This window comes from Hipposideros armiger, unplaced genomic scaffold (assembly GCF_001890085.2).
Source record: "Hipposideros armiger isolate ML-2016 unplaced genomic scaffold, ASM189008v1 scaffold_270, whole genome shotgun sequence".
Classification (NCBI taxonomy): Eukaryota; Metazoa; Chordata; class Mammalia; order Chiroptera; family Hipposideridae; genus Hipposideros; species Hipposideros armiger.
Window position 1 is genome coordinate 633,440 of NW_017731620.1, and position 20,116 is coordinate 653,555.

The 20,116-nt window shown below is 36.6% G+C and overlaps 1 protein-coding gene across 3 annotated transcripts in view; it reads right to left on the reverse strand.

The window, feature by feature from the left end:
- Nucleotides 1-20,116, reverse strand: part of ATR (ATR checkpoint kinase) — a 134,974-nt gene that overhangs the window by 86,193 nt on the left and 28,665 nt on the right. For all 3 annotated transcript variants that reach the window (XM_019656932.1, XM_019656933.1, XM_019656934.1), the window contains exons 15-21: nt 19,225-19,419; nt 17,799-17,984; nt 13,941-14,033; nt 11,854-11,984; nt 9,879-10,022; nt 7,815-7,908; nt 6,731-6,856 (exon numbers count right to left, since the gene is read on the reverse strand). In XM_019656932.1, the coding sequence (XP_019512477.1) occupies nt 6,731-6,856; nt 7,815-7,908; nt 9,879-10,022; nt 11,854-11,984; nt 13,941-14,033; nt 17,799-17,984; nt 19,225-19,419 (969 nt within the window). The remainder of the gene's footprint in view (nt 1-6,730; nt 6,857-7,814; nt 7,909-9,878; nt 10,023-11,853; nt 11,985-13,940; nt 14,034-17,798; nt 17,985-19,224; nt 19,420-20,116) is intronic.

A 20,116-nucleotide genomic window follows, 5' to 3' on the forward strand; every position in this document is an offset into this window, starting at 1 on the left:
GGGCAATACATGGGGGGAGGGGGGTTGTTACTCTGTGAGGGTGAAAAGGGTAACTATTGCATTGTTCTGTACACCTGAAACTAACAATAAAAAAAAATGTATCACCTGCAAATAGTTTTACATGTTTTCCAATTCTTATGCCTCTGTTGCTTTCTCGCCTAAATTTATAGGCCAATACTACCAATTGAATGTGAAATTGTAGTGGAGTTAATGTGCAAGCTTGCTTTAGTGGGATCACATAGTGGTTGTAGGAAAAGTCATGACGTATTTTTTCTGTTTTTCGTTGCAAAAATGCATCATGACTTTTCTAACAACCGAATATTTCCCCATTAAGTATGTGTATGTACATACATACACACATACATATGCATATACATACATTTATAATATATTAAGGCAATGTCCATCAATTCCTATTTTCTTGAGTGCTTTTATTTGACATAGATGTTACAGTTTGTCAAAGGTTGTTACAGCATTTATGGAAACAATAGTATGATTTCACTATTAATTCACTATTAATACAGTGAATTACATTAATGGATTATCAAATATGAACCATTCATGCAATCCTGGAATAAATCACAATTGTTCGTGGCGTATTATTTTCTTAATGTGAAACTGAATTCTGTTTGATAATATTTCACGTAAATGTTCTGCTTTGATGTCTGTAAGTAATAATGATCTGTAATTTTATTGTTATGCTAGCTTTATGGAGTTTAGTGAACACTGTTATACATTGTTCCTTAAAAAAACTGGCAGGTTTCCTTCATTTTCTATGCTCTACAACAATTTACACACCATAGGGACTTATCTAGTTTTGAAGATTTGGTAAAAATCTTTACTAAACCACTGGGCCTGGTGCTTTTCTCTACTAGCAGTTCTTTTGTGATATTCTCTATTTCTTTACAGAAATTAGTCTTTTAAGCTTTTTGTTTCTACTGGAGTCAATTTTGATAAACTATATTTTCCAGAGAAAATTTCCAGGTTCACATATTTATTTGCACAAAAGAGTACAAAGTACTTTCTTGTTAAAAAAATATGTTTCAGGCCAGCTGGTGTCTTGTCATTTCCTATTTGCATATTTGTGCTTTCTACTTTTTATTGAGATTTACCTAGTTTGGTAGTTTCCTTCAAAGAACCAGAATTTTTATTTATTAGTTTGTTCTCTTTTTCTATTTTCTACATTGTTAATTTCTGCTTTTATTTTTTTTATTTTTTGCTTTCTTCCTGTGCTGTTTTTCTTAAACAGCTTTATTGAATTATAATTCACATACTAGAAATTCACTCCTTTGAAATATGCAAATCAATGTCTTTTTGTATATTTGCAAGGTTTACTATATTTACAACTGCAACCATTACTTCTATTTAAATCCAGAACACTTTTATCAACCCCCACCCCAAAAAACCAAACTATATCACATTAGCAGTCATCCCTCTTTTTCTCCAACCTTCCAGCTCTAGGCAATCACTAATCTACCTTCTGTCTCTACGTACTTGTTCATTCAGGATCACATACATATACTGATAATGTATCTTCTTTGTGAATTCTGTATCTTCTTCTACTGCATCTTCGTTGTGAATTATGGTTTTGGAACTATAAAGGGCCCCCTTTGGTCATATTTAATAGTTTTGGTTTTAATTCCATTTTGTCTAGGCAGAATGAGAATTCCTGCTTTCTTATTATTTTAATTTATCTGTTATAAATTTGCTCATCCGTTTATTTTTAACCTTTTTATATCACTTTTTTTAGATGTGTGTACAGCATAGAGTTGTTTCTTGCTTTGTAAGTCAATTTGTACATCTTTTGTTTTAAGGTCTTTCACATTTATTAATATGACTGATTTCTTTGGCCTCAATTCTGTCAGATTTTTTATTACAAAAATGTATTATAATTGCTGTGTTTTTCCCCCTCTAGTCTGTTTTACTTGGCTTTAAAAAGTTTCTTGATATGGAAGAAAGTTTTTATCAATACTTTTGTTCTAGAGCAGGGGTCAGCAAACTTTTGAGATGGAAGAGCTGCCACGGGTCAGCAAACTGCGGCTCGTGAGCCTCTGAAGTAAAATTGAAAATGAAAATAAAACAAAACTATCATAGTTTCATTTATAAAATTTTTAAAGGATATTATTCACATAATGGTGATTATGTAGAAATATATTTATGGCTCTCAAATAATTTTTAAATTGTTGTGAGGGACAGGATTGGCTCTTCCAGGGGTCGGCCAACTTTTGAGACGGATCGTACCCAAAGAGCCGGATGTGGCTCGCGTGCCGCAGTTTGCCGAGGCCTGTTCTAGAGGTATCCTTTGGTTTTCCAGCTTCCAATGGTATATTTCGATTTCCAGTGATTGCCAATGCAACAATTAATGAGCTTATTATTTATTTTTTTTAAAGATTTTATTGGGGAATTGGGGGAGGGGAACAGCACTGGGAATCGGGGAAGGGGAACAGACAAGTTGCTGTCCTTCTGTTCTTCAGTCTAGTTGTGGAGGACGTCATTTCACTGGCCCATGTTGGTACTATTATTGTGCTCTTCCCAGGTGAGGCAGTCGCTTGCCGGCCATTGGACGGCCGTTCACGGCAGCTCACAGAAGCTCATGAAAGCTCACACCCACTGCCGGCCAGCCCCACTGCAGCCTATGCTGTTGCCGGCACCACACGGCAGCCCAGCTCCAGGTGGAGCTGTTGTTCACCATCTTAGCTGCAGAGGGCAGTATCACTGCCCCTCATACGTGGGATCCGAACCGGGGCCCTCTGGCGTCCCAAGCCAGCTCTTAACCAACGCGCCACTTGGCCAGCCCTTTTTTTTTTTAGGTCTATTTTTAAGTAAACATCTCCTTTCAACACACTCCTCAAGTTTCATTTCCTCTACTTATGGCTAAGATCTGAACTTTTAAAAGAGTATCTTTTGTACTAGTTTCCTTAGTATCGCCACAAAGACTCTTGTGTTTTTACTACCCTGTATGAGTTTCGTGTTCTGGTATTGCTGTAGATTCAGCCATCTTCTAGAATTGCACTGTCCAATACAATAGCCACTATCCACATGTGGCTATTTAAGTAAATCAAATAAAGTTAAAAATCTAGTTCCTCAATCATACATTTCAAGTGCTCAGTAGCACTCCATGTGGCTGGTGGCTAGTGTTGGGTAGCGCAGATGTAGAACAGTCCCACCTTCCCAGAAAGTTCTTTTGGACAGCGCCATTCTTAATGTTCTTCATTGAACTGCCTTCAATACTGATGTTACCTTCATATCATAGTTGGAAAACAACTCATTTCCATTTCCCTTTTTCGCTAGGTGTTTTGTGTCAGTATCTGCTGGAGGATGGGTAGGAAGATGTGTCTCTGGATTCCTTCCCTTCTTTTCTTATCTCCCCAGGCTACTCCAAATCCTCTTTATCTTTCGTTTTCTTCTTACCAACTTAACGTAAATTTACCTGGTTACATGTTGATTTTAAACTAAATTAACCCTCACATAAAAATAGCCTATAACAATCTATGGCCATTATCTCTTATTCAGACTACTCAATCTGTTTAAGACTTTTACAAGTACACTTACCTTCTTACTTTGACTAGTTAATGTATCAGCATTGAGGCTTTACATTAAAGGAAGGGAATTATCAGATGTGATTTATCTTTTGTGACACAGGTGGCAAGTGTGGCAGCTGTGGCTTTTCTGTAAGAGTATAAGAATGCTCCTTGAATTCTGATTTAGTCAATTATATCTAAGAGGTGATGATCAATATGAAGTTTCATTATGTTAGACAATGAACATGTCATCTGCTCAGAAAAAACCTAAACTATTGGATTGTCGGAAAACTCATGACGCATTTTTGCAACAGATAGTGCTACTTCATTTTTGGAAGTACTAGAGTCATTTGCATCCATGTTAATGCTATGTCATTTGACAGCTGACAGTTCTAGCTTCATTCTAAAAAAAAATGGAGCGATTTGGTTGAGTTAAGGAGATTTCACAAGTTGAAGATGGAAGACCAAACTGTGCATTTTCGCCATATTTTACATTTTACTTCCATAAAGAAAAAACGCGTGTCAGTTTGTGAAAACTTGTGTAAAGTTTACGGTGACAATACTCTACAAGAACATCAGTGCCAACGATGGTTCACGAAATTCCGTGTGGGTGATTTTGATCTCAACAACGTTCCTCGGTCAGGGAGGCCCACCGAGGTTGACGACGACAAAATAAAAGCATTGGTCAAGTCAAACCCAAGTTACATGATATGAGAGACTGCAGAAAACATTGAACATCCATATTCAAGCGTTCACGAACACCTGAAGAAGCTTGGATACGTAAGCAAGCTTGATATCTGGGTTCCGCATGAACTCAAAGAAGTTCATTTGACGGCGCGTATGAATATCTGCAATATGCTCATTAAACATGAGGAAAACGATCCTTTTTCGAAGCGACTAAAAACTGGTGATGAGAAGTGGATTGTTTACAACAATGTGGTGCGCAAACGGTCTTGGTCCTGACCTGATGATTTGCCTCAAACGACATCGAAAGCAGACATTCATCAGAGGAAAGTTATGCTCTCAGTGTAGTGGGATTTTAAAAGTGTCGTGTTTTTTGAGCTCCTACCAAGGAACAAAACAATCAATTCGAATGTGTGCTGTAGGCAATTGGACAGCTCAAATGAATCCATCATCCAGAAACGTCCAGAGCTTGTTAATTGTAAAGGAGCTGTGTTCCATTGCGACAACGCAAAACCACACACAAGTTTGATCACCCGTCAAAAATTATTGGAGCTTTAGGGCCGGCCGAGTGGCTCAGTTGGTTAAAAGCTCGCTCAAGAGTTTGAGCTCTGAGCAACAGGGTCTCCAGTTCAATTCATGGCCAAAGCTGAGCTGCCGCTGAGCTGCCAACACGTGGCAGGATGGCTCAGCTAAAAAAAAAAAAATATATTGGGGCTTGGATGAGATGTGTTGCCACACCCACCATACTTGCCTAACCTCGCGCCATCAGACTTCCACTTATTTTGCTCTCTTCAAAACTCTTTGCATGGTATAACGTTCAATTCAGATGAGGCTGTAAATCTGCAGCACCTTGTTCAGTTTTTTGCAAATAAAGACAGGTCCTTCTATGAACGAGGAATTATGAAGCTCACTGAAAGAAGGCTAACGGTTATCGAACAAAACGGGCAATATATCGATTGATCTTTGTTCTTTATATAAATAAATGACCTTTGAAAAACATAGACAAAATACGTCATGACTTTTCCGACAACCGAATAGAAAACCTCTATGCCAAGAGGTGAGATGAGATCTTTTGCTATTCATACATCACTATATTAAATTAAAAAGCTCCAGGCCCTTTAAGTTACAGAACCCAGGTAGAGGTCTTGGACATGGGGTAAGCACAGGGTAGTTTCAATGTAGTGTAGGGCAGAGAATGAGGCTATAACACTATAATGTAGACCCACAGTTAGGATACATAAATCCTATACTCAAGAAGATTCAAGACCCCTCACATGTGGCAGGACCATCCCCACATTGGCTGTTCCCCACATTGGTTATATAAGTTCAGTGACCCAGAAGCATGTACTTGTTATCATCATATATATCTTTTGTCGTAAGTAAATGCTTCCTTCTATCATGAAAACATAACAGTAACTCATGAAGGTCTTAGACTCGCACATTTATCACATGGGTTCTTGATACGCAAAAATAAGTACCTCAGGAGGCTAGCCAAGTGGCTCAGTTAGTAAGAGCGGGAGCTCTGAACAACAGGGCTACCGGTTCAATTCCCACATGTGCCAGTAAGCTGTGTCCTTTACAGCTAAGATTGTGAACAACAGCTCGACCTGGATCTGGGCTGCCATGAGTGGCCGGCGATGGCGTAGGCTAAAGTGGGCTGCCATGAGCTACCGTAGTGGCCGCAGCCAACGTGAACAGCCAGCAGCCGGGGAGAGCTGCCGTGAGCCGCCGTGAGCCGCCGTGAGCGGCCGTCCAATGGCCGACGACCGACTGCCTCAGCTGGGAAGAACGCAATGATCATAATACCAACATGGGCCAGTGAAGCGGCGTCCTCCACAACTAGACTGAAGAACAAAAGGACAACAACTTGGCTGTTCCCCTTCCCTAATTTCCCAACACTGTTCCCCTCCCCTAACTCCCCAATAAAATCTTTACCAAAAAAAATAATAATAATAAGTACCTCAGTTAAATTTTTTCCATTTTATAGATTTATACTGATCTGGTATTTTAAATATCAGTACTCATTGTCATCAAGCTTAGGGATAATCTACATTATATTGACAAAGGAAAGAATAAAATTCACTGGCCCCATGAAAAAATAAACTTAAAAATTTAGCTTCATCATAACTAACAAAGTTAATTCGGTCAAAATGTAAAATGACAAAATTACCAAAATTTTATATAACAGATATCTATAAGAAATTACATGAGAAGACTCACATAAACTGTTGCTATACAAACACATACACCCTTACTCAGGAAGATGCAGTAACCTAAAATGTAACTATCAAATCATGACCCTTCGAAGACAACAAAAAACTCTACACATCACTGATATTCAGCTTCAAAGGACATGTCATGGATTAACAACTCTAAGTCAAATCTGATAATCTAGATAAAATAAAAATCACTTCTTTCATTGCTTCTGCTGAATCTCAAGCAAATATGTCACATGTCATCTGTCATCTTCTCCTTAAACTTCCAAATGTTCTTTTCTATCGTTTTTTAATTATATCTTAGTATACCTGATTTTTATACAAGGTTTCCTTCAAGCTCGTAAGAGCATGAATGCGAACATCTACATTTTCATGCTGAATTGCTTTCATGGATAGCTGAAGAGTTGTCTGAAGGTCAGTACTCTCAGACGTTTCCTATGAGAAAAGCACAGAGAGAGAGACACCTTATCAGTTAACCACTTCAGGACCCATTTTGGAAGTCTAGGAGTCCCTGTAGAGTTATCATTAAACTAAACTCCTATTAAAAGCAGTTTAAGAAAATAATTTCCATCTCTGCTGAGTCATTTTTAATAATTCTCAGGGAAACGGATTTCATTCTAAAATCTTTAGACCTGGGGAAAACTTTTTTCCCAACTAAATAAGAATTTACTTACCTAAAATGAACCCTTCTTGGTAAGAAATACAAGTTTCCCTTCACTTACAAAGGGTTCCACAATAGCCTTGAACCAGGTCTATAGATTATGCAGATAGTTCACGCCTTACTTTCTTACGACTAGGATGATTTACTCAGTAAAAGAGAAATAAAGTCTTCAGAACCAATTTTGGGATCTGTAGTAAATACCTCTGCTACTCTGACCCAAGGTCAGGTACCCCACTTTCTGCCCTAAAATTCTATGAAATCATCATTAATGTTAATATTTTCATAATTTCAGAGAGTTCATTAGATTTCAACATGATGGAATTACAGATTCCCCTTCTAAAGCTTAGGAATCAGTCAGATCTGAATATCCATACCATAGTTTGTAGCACAAAATAACTAGAATCCTCCCACAGCTTTTCTTTCTTTACTCAGGCATGCAGCTATGGTAGCTTCTTTGGGGGACTATAGTGAAGGACATAGTGACCTGGGTAGAAAAGGCACAAGAAATGTATTTTTTGCTCTCTGTTCTATTAAATGCTATTGTATGTTTGATCTCAATACTAAAACTTCCCTCTAAAAATCATGGATTCATGATAAGATTATCTAGTCATCAGGAATTAGCCATGAGAATGTGATTATATTATCCCTAGATAAGACTCTCTTTGAATGTATTGGAACTTGGAAACAATTTTGTAGCAATGATCTCCTAAACCATAAATAAAAATTAAATACCTTTCTGTATTCCTGTAGAACTGCTTTTATCTTTTTTAATTCTAGATGATCAGGTAAAAAATATATTTCATGAAGAAAATCTTGTACAGCATCCCTAATAGTTAGATGGAAGAAAAGAAATTATTTGCAAAGAGTATGAATACTAAAAATATACAAAACAGAGGTTGAAAGTACGGCCACCTTAATCCACATCTGAAAGGCGTAGCTGATTACTGCCATGCAAAGTATTCTTCCTACCCCTGTGTAGCATGCTCAGCTAATTAATATGGCAAATATCAAACCTGACAAAATCACCCTGAGGCAGCCTGTTACACAGGTGGTCGTGAATCAAGTATACTTCTTGGTATACACACACGGACAGTCACTTTCTCTTCAATTTTGGCTAGGTTGTGTGATCTGCTTTAACAAACAGAAAATGGCAGAAGAGATGCTGTGCCAGTTTGGAGCCTAAGTGTTACAAAGGTCTGGCAGCTTCTGGATTTGTGCTCATGAGAGTGCTGAGTCACCACGTAAGAAATCTGGCCACCAACAAGGACAGGCTATGTGGAAAGAGAGGCTCAGAGACTACATAGAAAAACACTAATGGCCATTCACCAGACCAGCTGAAGCCAGCCCAGATTGCAAAATTATGAGTAAATAAAAATGCTCATTGTTTCAAGACACTGTGTTTTGGACTGTTTTGTAATGCAGCAATACATGGCCAATCCAACCCCAAAACACAAATTCTCAAAATTATTTTTGAGAAAAATATTCAAATAATTTCTGTTGATACAACAATTTTTAATTTGCTTCAAATATAACACTGTAATCTTTCTGGGTCCAAATAAAGTGTTTCTAAATTCTAGTCTTCATTAACTCATGCAACAAATATGCATTAAGTAACTACTATGTGCTAGATAATGAGTATGTAACAATAAAGAAAGCTGAAATAATTCCTTCACTCAGGGAGCTAAAGGTCTTCTCTCTAGCAGAGTGAAAGAGAATTTTTAATGATATGAAAAAGGCAGAGAAATGATTCCTCTACAATAAACAGCAAAGGTACACTATTTATATGATAATCCAAAAGTATTTGAAAAGTGATCTAGATCAGTGATGTTCTCTCATGTACAAATTATCAAAAATAAAAGATTTTTAATTGAAAACAAAAAAACGACATTAGCCTTTTTTTCTATACTTTCTCCCTGATTAGAAAGTTACTGAAAATAATTAATGGGAACAGCAATAGCTTATGAGCAAGTAAATAAATAAGTAGTACTTAAATCCTAACTTTTCAGACGCAAATAAACTACGAAAATACAACAGTAAGTGAAAAATGAAAAAAAATTTAAAATGTATAGCAAGATATTCCAGGCTAAAAAGCAGCCTGAGTGAAAGCTAAAGATAGAAAGGAATAATATATGTTCTTGCAATAGCAATCTAGATTGGTTAAAGCCTGGTGTCTGTTCTGGAAAATCTTGGGAAAGGATTTTAAGAAATAAGATGTAGCCAGATTTTGGAAAGCCTTGCATGTCAAGATAAATAATTTGGAATTGGTCAGTTGGGAAATGGGCAACCAGAGGATGCCGCTGTATACTGGAACGATACAGATAAAGAAATGCTTTTAAATTGAACAATATGAAGAAACGTAATAAAAGCTTAAAAGAAGGGAGACTGGTTTAAAGGTTAATCTAATAAAGTAATAAATGTTTCAACTAAGGTAAGTTATAGAAAGTAGGTGAATATCCCTCCTAACCTTTCTCATGATCTTCAACTATCTGTCTATTAACTGTGAGAAGAAAGGCAAATTTAGCCTCAATCTTCCAAAACTGAAGAAAAATAACTTTGGGTTGCTGACCTACTAATTAATTTAAAATATAATTGTAATGGAAACCATGCCACAAGTAAAACAGCATCAGTTCAATATGTATTGATTTAAGCATGTCAATTACTTGTGTTTATTGATGGATTCTAAATTAAACAAAACATGAACAGTTCCATATTACCAACAGTAATCCTAATATCTTGAGACATAAAAACACAGTAATAAAAAGTTGCTATTTTTATTATCAATTTCAGTTACAATACCTGTTTTCAATTATGAGGTAGTGAAATATAGCTGCAGTTTCTTTAGGTTGGATGTGTATGAGAGGTAACAAAGCTACTATTACGTGACTGAGAAGGGAGCCTAGATAAGCATGATCCAGGCAACGAACAAAGCAGTCCCAAGCTCTGTGTGAAAAAACAAATAAAAGTTAAAAGTCATATTGTTATTTTTATTATTTGTAAAGCCCCATCAATGAGTTATTAGCTAAATAAACAATAATACAAACAATAACATTACAAGGTAGCTGTAAAAATGGAATAAAGATCAGTACAGTATACTCAAATACTTAATATACTAAGTAAAAAAAACAAGGTCAAAGCAGTCTTTATAATATGTTACTTTTGGGGGCAGGTTTAATATAAATAAAAATGTATGAGTGTGTGTGCGTTTGCCTATACTTTTAGAAAGAGGGGATTATACAAAAGTTAATAAAAATAGATACCTGCAGGCATCAAAAGTAGAAGCTAGATTCTCTGAATATACAAATTTGAATTTGAAGTTTTATATGATGTTGGAATTAAATAAAATACAGGGAGAAAGCAACCTCTAAAAATTTTAAGCAAAATGAAACAACTGAACCTAACAATATCAAGTTGATGGTATATGCACACAGAAAACAATTACTTCACTTGACTTTAAAACATATTATTCTGACTTACACCTCCAATAAATGATAGTCTAGAGACAAAAAGACCCTCCAAGAAGCTTAAACTACATTCATGTTCTTATTGATAGCAGGATTATTAAAATTAAATTAAATTAGCAGTCAGCCAAATTCTACATGCCAAAATCTCAATAGCCTACAAGAAGTGTGGGGAAGGAACATAGGGGGTAAATCTGTTTATAAGAGATACTTAAGGGGCCAAACAACCAAATGTGTGACATTTTAATAATATGAACAATATGAAGAAATGTAATAAAAGCTTAAAAGGGAGACTGGTTTAAAGGTTAATCTAATGAAGTAATAAATGTTTCAACTAAGGTAAGCTATAAAAGTGCACCTTATTTGGATTCTGATTCCAACAAACCAACATCTTTGGGGAAAAAAAATCTTTGAGAAAACTGGGTAAATCTAAATATAGACATTGTTTTAGGTGGTATTAAGGAATTCCTGGGCTGGCCGAGTGACATGTTGGTTAAGAGCTGGCTTGGGATGCCAGAGGGCCCGGGGTTCGGATCCCACATGAGGACCAGTAACACTGCCCCCTACAGCTAAGATGCTGAACAACAGCTCAACCTGGAGCTGGGCTGCTGGGAGTCGCGGGCGACCGCGTAGTCTGCAGGCCCTGCTGCAGTGGGTTGCCATGGGCTACCATGTGTAGCCAGCAGCCAGTGTGAGTGGCCAGAAGCCACCGTGAGCGGCCGTCCAGAAGCTGGCGACTGATCTGCCTTGCCCGGGAAGAGCGCAATGATGGTGTCAACTTGGGCCAGTGAAGCAACATCCTCCACAACTAGACTGAAGAACAAAAGGACAGCAACTTGTCTGTTCCCCTTCCTCCAATTCCCCAGCGCTATTCCCATCCCCCAATTCCCCAATAAAAATCTTTAAAAGAAAAAAAAAAAAAGGAATTCCTATTAATTAGTATAATAATTCATGATGGGTACATCTGAGTTATTTACAAGTACAATGATGTGACACTGGGGTTTGCTTTAAAACATTCCAACTAACAATACAAAAAGGTGGAGGTAAATTAAATAAGATTAGCAATGTTGATAACTGCTGAGGTTGGGAAATGGGTATGGAGGGATTCACTATATTATTCTATTAAAACATTTCTGTTTAAAGATTCTGTTAAAAGGTTTCACAGTAAAATGTTTTTAAGGAAGTCAACATCCCTTTTCAATACAAACAGCCTTTCTATTTTAATTATTTACCATTTCCCTCAAAGAGATAAGAACTCAGGTTAGTGCTCCTGGGAAACGCAAAAAACCTAATGAACTCAGGCAGTCATTTACCTGCAACACAATTCGGGAAAATCATCCTTGAATCGAAGCCCTGTTCTCAGTGTGGTCATCATCTTCACCCTCACAGAACTGACATGTTTGGGTCCCATCAATTTCATCAAGGACATCAAACTGTTCAAGGCCTAAAAAATAGGTCAGCCTTTAAAATAAAGCCTGTAAGCAAGCTGACAAGAGGGGAGCCCTAAAGACAAGTGCATCCCACCCAAATCTCAGAGCAGTGTCTATGCTCTGGCAACACAAGGTCTAAGACATGTTGGCCAGCTTCTTACATAGGAATTATGAGTTTGAAAAATATAAGTTCTCTTCTGTATTTTTTCCCCCTTGAAGGTGCTTTGTTATTTTGGTCCTGATGGTTCTCTGGGCAGTGATTTTCAAATTTATCAAGAATATTGGGCTAGCCGAGTGGCTTGTTGGTTAAGAGTTCGCTTAGGAGTGCAAGCTCTGAGCAGAAGGGACACCAGTTTGGATCCCACGTAGGCCAGTGACACTGCCCTCTACAGCTAAGATGGTGAACAACAGCTCGACCTGGAGCTGGGCTGCCGTGAGTTGCCAACAACAGTGTAGGCTGCAGCAGGGCTGCAGTGGGCTGCCATAAGCTACCGTGAGTGGCCGGCAGCCAGCGGGAGCGGCCAGCAGCCGGCATGAACTGCCGTGAGCCACCATGAGCAGCCGTCCGATGGCCGGTCACCAATCTGCCTCAGCTGGGAAGAACGCAATGATCACAATACCAACATAGGCCAGTGAAGCGACATCCTCCACAACTAGACTGAAGAACCAAAGGACAGCAAGTTGTCTGTTCCCCTTCCCCAATTCCCCAACGCTGTTCCCTCCCCAAATTCCCCAATAAAATCTTTAAAAATAAAGAATACCTATTGTTTAATTTTCTTCATATCCATCCCAAACTGCTATGCAGTACATGCATTTTCATCCTAATGGTACTAAACTGAAGATACTCTGAATTTAGTAAAACAAGTAATTGATGACATATCCAGAAAATAATACACACATTTTATTGTGTGTGGAACACAAAATCAGACTTGTATAAACACTCCAGATCTATTGAAGGGGAAAGAAACTCTCTAGTCAACCTTAATTATATGCCAAAACACTCAAGTTCTTTACGATTCAAGACAAACTAGTTTTCTTAGATCTGAGGTCATTCTCTCACTTGGGATAACAATAAGAAAGTTTCCATGTAGACAGACCAAAAGTTGTTTGGGGGATTAAATTTACAGTCAACACCAAAAGAACAAGTAGTATTGGTTGCTGAGTTTGTAGAGTTTAATACTGTATCATCTTTCTTGGCTCCTTAAGGTTATTAAGAGAAGGGTAGTACAGACTGAAATAAAATTCCATTGATGAATTTTTACTACAATTTTACTGACTATAGAGGCTGAAAGCAAATCAGTATTTAAACTTCTATCCCAATCTATGGACAAAAATTTCCAGGGTGACCAACTGCTACAGCAGTCATAATGAAACTTCATTGTGCCAAATATATTTAAACATAAACTGACAAATAACTGAAGTTACTTTGTTTACTATATATAACCTAGCACTTCTGGTATTCAAAAATACCATAGGCCATGACCCACATCAGACCAATGAATTCCACTATGCAATTTTTGTTTTGAGCAATCAGATATTGCTGGTCTCTTTTTTCCCACTGAGGTAGGTGTGATAACGTGAGCCTGAAACCATTAGCACCGTCACCTGGCTCTTAAGCATAGAGCCAATCCAGGGGACTCTGAGCTAAGAAACTGATTCGGAGAGCACTGTGTCCAAAATCAAACAATGCCCGAACCTATATTATCCTCTCACTTTTAGTTACAGAGCAAACAAACTCCTTTAAGCCAGTTTGGGTTGGCTTTTCTGTCTCTTATTAAAAAAAGAACTGTAAATGATATAATTCCTCTTTTTTGACTCCCCAAAAGCTTATACAAGTTGTTCAGTAATGCAGAAGACCCTGTTTGATTATTTCTTATCTTTGAATGTTTGTAGGTAGGAACAGAAATCACATCTGCATATCCTATATGAATTGTATTCCGGCGCTCTGCAACTCAACTATCACTACCTACCATTTTCTTGTCTTCAATGCCAACACTGGAGCTCAATAACTGCATGTTAAAAAAGGCCAAAATACCCAACAACTTAGGTTGCAAATAATCAGCCTAAGGAAAAACAAAAACACATAAAACAGGTGTTATGTAAATTTTACACATATCAAATTTCATAAACCAACAGTTTAATTATTTAACTAACATCTTTTCTATTTTACCTAACTCTATTAGAATAACAGAAATAAACGCTTGGTGAATTAAGTTTCTCCAAATGCATATATTTTCACATTTAGTATTTTAAAAAACTAGTGAAGCTGATTTCTAATCACTATGACAAATATGATTAAACAGTCCTGTATAATAAGAAAACATGAGCTTTGGATTATGGAAGGACCTGCAATGGGGTCCTCAGGATCTGACTCACGTCAGGATCCACCATAGAGAGGAAATTTATCTTAAGGGGAAGAATAGAAAAAGACAAGTTACGGTCATTATAGAGCATTCAGAGCTAAACTGGGGGAAAAGGCCTTGATTAAAGAAAAGGTACCCTCAGAACAAAGGTCTGACCTGGGGTCAACATCCCGAGGTAACAGTGGTAAAAGGATGGAAGGCTCCAGATATCAACAGTTACAGATTAGGTACTACTGACCATGGGACTTTGGGTTTATTCTTTCTTGAAAAAGGGTCCTAGAGGAGAGGGTATGGGCTTTAAGTCAGCCAAACCTGGGTTTGAACCCCAATTTTGACACTTCCTAGTATGTGATACTGGATAAATTGCTTAACTCCTCTGAGTCTGTAAAATGGGAACAACAAAAGCACCTATTACCTAGAGTTGTTGTAAAGGTTAAATAAGATAAGATGCACCAAGCACTTAGAATATAATAAAGTGTTAAATAAATTGAAGTTGTTAATATCATTAAACACTGGGAATGTGAGTAATCTGCAATGAAGAATATTCCTCTCTGTCAAAATCTTTATGTACAGGCATGGAAAAGCAAAAGAAAAAGAGCTGGGGGGAGTAGCAATTAAACTATTTTTCTAACTGTGGAAGAAAGTTGCATTGCTTGATGCTGAGGCACCTGATTTTGGTATCTCCAGGTTACATACACTGCCGGGGGCAGAGTGGGGCAGGAGGGTGTGTACTAGCACTTGGTACAAAGGAAGATAGGAGTCCAAAACATCTCTCCATATTAGATGTTGATATAAACTTTTCTCTAGCCGAGCATAGAGAATCGTGTGTTTTTTAAGCTTAAAATTACATTTAATTTGTGAACTTCAGATTAGGCTTAATAATCTGTAACTCATTAATTGCATGGCTTTAACTCATGCTTCTTACATGAAAAGCAGATATAGATGACATTCACATAGTCTATGTCAATGTTCTAATTTTAAAGTTCTTGCATTTAGACAAATAGTTCATTTATCTGCCACTGACCAAATATTTATTATCTATGCCTAGAATACTGTGCCAAATACAGGCTTAAAGATAAGCAAAGTCACTTTCTCCTTACTAGCTTACATGACTAATATGAGAGGAGGACATTTAATAAGTGAATATGTAAATAAGGTTGCCATAAGTGCTATAAGGAAATAAACATGATCACATGATAGAGAAAAACTGGAATAAGGGAGTTTACATAGAGTGATCAGGAAACTCTTGAGATCTAAAGAATGAAAAAGATCCAGGCGATTATTCCAAGTATTATTATTTTCATTAGACTAGCGCAAGGCTCTGAAACAGGAAAATGCTTGACAAGTTTAAGAAACACAAATAAAACAATGCTAAAACATAGGGAAAAAAGAAGAAAAGAGTTGTACAATATGAGGGTGGAAAGGTGTGCAGGTTACATACAGCCTTAGATTTTATTATAGGAGCAATGAAAACCATGGAAGGAATTTCAGCAGAGTGATGACCTGAGTTTAAGTTATGACCTGAGTTTAAGTTATAAGAAGAGCACTTCAAATGCTGTATAAATAACTGAGTAAAGATGTAGGGAGGGAAAGTGAAGGAAAAGAACAATTAGGAGGTTTCTGCAATTGTCCCGGAGAAAGATGATGGTCACTTGTGTGATGGTAGTGGCAGCAGAGAAGAAAAAATATATTTGGAAGACAGATTTGATAGGGCTTACTGATACTTATACAGAAAGAAGGAAATGGAGGGCTCATGAATGCCTCCCAGGTTTTGATTTGTGCAACTATTTCCCGGGAGAGGGAAGACAAGGAGGTAAACAAGTTAGACAGGGGAAAAAAAATTTCTAATGGACATGTTATATTTTGGGCTTTTTCTTTTTTTTTTTTTTTTGAGATGCTTATAAGACAGGCAAGCAGACATGACAAAGAGAAAGTTGAATGGTCTGTGTATGCCACACTCTCTCACCCTGAGATGCGATCTCCCTTTTTTGCCCCACTCTGTGCCTGGGAGGCTTCCCAGATTACATCACTCAAAATCCCTTACCCTCTGGCTTCCCACTGAATTCAGTCAAAAGAAAGCACTGATGGGGAACAGAGGGCAGGAGGGAAGAGCATGGTATTTACATTTCCTACTCCCCCTAGGTTTTCAAGTGGTTCTGGCAGTGACCACATTCCTCTACAATGAGCGGCCTCCCCTCACCTCCCCTGCACCGTGGTTATAACTCTCAGCCAGGTTCTGGTAACACCATTTTTCCTCCTTGCCCAGGACTAAGAGGAGCATAAGTTTTCTGCTGTTCCTAGTCCCTGAGTTTCTTAACATTCCATGGTCGTTCTCTTAACTTGTCCATGACAATGAAAATAGCCCCTTTATTAAATTATTTTTAGTTAACAGTTTTGTGTGTGCCATCTGTTTCCTGCCAGGACCTAACCTGTATAAAGCCACAAGTCCAAAGCTCAGGAGAGGTCAGGACTGGAATTTCAACTATGAATTGTCGAATTATAAAATCATGTTAAAGCAAAAGACCAGATTCGTTCGCATTTAGGGAGAGAATGTTGATAGAGGAAAATACCCAATTACATAGTCCTGAATCAATCTAACATTTAGAGGATAAAGTAGAGGAAAAGAGCCAATAAAGACCAAAATGAGTAGACAGTTAAGCAAAAACGAAAATCAAGAAAAATGTGCTATCACAGGTGCTACATAGGACGGGAATACTACTGAAAGACTGAATAAGATAGGAAAGAGAAGTGACCACTGGATTTGTAGCAAGACTGTTTTTGACCTTGACAAAAAGAATTTCAGTAGAATAGTGAGAACAGAGTCGGGGTACAAAGAGCTACAGAATAAATGAGAAATGGGAAAGCAGAGATAGAAACGTCTTGAGATATTTTGCTGATAGTCCTTTGAGTTTCTTGAAGGAATGATGGCAATCAAAAGGAAAAAATAGTAATAAGCCTAAGGATTTATATTATTTTTTCAGATAAAAAAATAAATAAAATACTAAAGTGATTTCAATTACAAATTTAAGATAGGAAAATATAAAAAGGGATAATATGTCTTCTAATTTCCCTTAAATCTAACAATGGATTTAAATATAGTTAGAATTGATACAGTTAGTATGTTATGCCAAGGAAGGGGTAGCTGGGGGACAGTAACGACAAGCTACAAATGTATTCCAATCTATAGTTCAAAAGTAGTGAAGAAAAATAAACATTCTTACTCAGTGAGAAAATATTAATAAAATATAAAATCATTTGAAAACATATTATTTTTCAGTGCTAATATATGTTGTTAATGCCTTGCTGTAACCATGCAATTTAAATCATCACATTCGAAAATAAAAATCCCAATTTAAAATTTAAACTAATGTTTAGCATTTGAAAAACACACGCAACATTTGTTTCTCTAACTTCATAATTAAGCTACAAAAAGGAGGAAAAAAACCCATGTAACATATTCCTTACCATTAGTTCAGGTGATATGATATCTCTTGGGCCCTGATATGGATCATCACTAGATGCAAATGAGGCGAGGATCGATAGGCCATTGAAAACCTGTTGATAGTGTTCTCCAATACGTAGCAATAACTCATTATGCAATCCTTGGAAATCTTGTCTCAACAGGCTCCCCAGTTCAATTTCTGTTTCATTCTAATCCAAAGACACATTTTTTAAAAAATTAAGAAGTTTTTTCGCCATACTAACATCCTGGAAATAAGTATATTGATTTTAGCACACTAGTAATAAATCAGAAGCTCTAGGTCAGGTGACAAGATTTACTAATGATATAAAGGCATTGGAAAATGATTCTAAACTCCGTTCTCTCCTGGTAGGTCTCTCATGGGCTATAGGTAATGAAGAAAAATGATTAGATTTTCTTGTGAAATAAAATTTAAAAAAGGAAATCCTACTTTTCTACAAGGTCTTAAAATATCAACTCATTATTCAAATACACATAACCCCTGAGAAGAAAGATAGTACAGTGCCTTACAGCACAGTCTTCCTCGTCAAACTGTTGAAATTTAAATTCCAGCTTTATCACTTATTAGTTATGTTGTGACTAGAACAAGTTATCTAATTTGACCTCTCTCTGCCTTAGGTTTCTCATCTATAAAATGGAAAAATAACAGTATTTTTATCTCATTGGGTAACTGTGAGTGAAATGATCCATATAAATCTTTAGCAGTTTCTGACATGTAGTAAGATCGATAAGTACTTATTATCGTTCCACCTCTATAATACAGATTTTCTTTCTCAAAATGAATAAATATGCTCAGTATTCAATAACTCTCATATGGAAAGAGATCTATCTCTGTCATATCATGAAACACATGAAATAAATTAATATCAGAGAAAATAGTAAAGTCACATATGTGTATCTGACCAGTTCTCCTATTCCCATGGAGTCTCATATTCTTCAAAGATATCACTAGTATGACACCAAAGAAGCAGGCTATAATTTTAAATTAAAAAACTAGCAAGAAATTAGGCTAAATTGTAATCAGAGCACTAATTAGCCAAACTAAATACTGACATTATACCACAGTTGAAGGAAACTGCCTCTCCCTATAAATATAATTACTTACATATCATTAGTTAACTTATATTTCTAATCAATTAAAAAATTTTTAATGAAATTCACTGAGAAACTGATCCATGAATGGATGCGTTATCATATGGTATTATGGTGAAACGAGCAAAGAAAATAACAAAATAATAATTCTATTTAATAATTCCATCTAGGTCCAGAACTAAGCTTATTTATATAACATTATTTGAACTTATATTACTCCAAGATATGCTATAAATTCTCTTTCCTAAAGAATGTTACCACAGCTTTTCTATAATGCTAATTTAAACAAGAGTCAAATATATATAAATATTCAATCACCTTCAGATAATGAAGGGCACGTTGTAATTCATCTTTGGAACAGGAACAGACCAAGTGAGAAAAAATATATTTGAAGTTATTTATTAAGATCTCTCTACGATTGACATTTAGCTGTTTTCCTAAAGTCCGAATGAGAGCAGAAGCTGCAGGGCTTGCTTTGGCAGCAAGGTCAGGTAGCAGAACTTGTAATGTCCTCTGAAAAAGAAACACTACAATTATCAAAAAGTACATTTGTCCAGGTGATAAAATAAGCTGTATGCAAAAATTGTTTCAAATGCCATGATAAATCTGAAGCCGACATATGACATATTTGAATTCAGATTTACCATTTACTCATTCAACAGATATTTAATGAGCATTTACTATGATTCAGGCACTACAGATACAGTAGTGAAAAAAAAGTGACATAGAGTTTGGTGACATAGAGTTTACACTGCAGAGAGGGAGAGACAAGACAAGAAATAAGCTAATGTATAAGTAAAGAAGATAATTTTTCATGACTATTTATTAAAATATACTCATGCTCTAAGGCGTAAGTTCTAGGCCTGATTTATTATTTGGGCTAACTTGGATTTAAACAATAAAAAAGAGTTACCATAATTACAATATTTTAAGTTTTTTAAATTAAAAAGTTGATGCTGTAGTATTAAAGTAAATCTTTTTAACACACCCACCATCCCAACATGGCAACAAATCTATTTTGATTTTGGTCTGTTTCCCTTAAGATCTTATTCACAAAATATATACAAAATTCCAAACATAAAATAGTTTGCCTTTCATTTATTCATTCAACATGTATCTAATTAACGTCTACTACATGTCAGTCACTATCCTAGGCAGTGGAGATGTGACAGTGAGCAAGACTCAGGCTCTGCCCTCAGAGACACTCTCT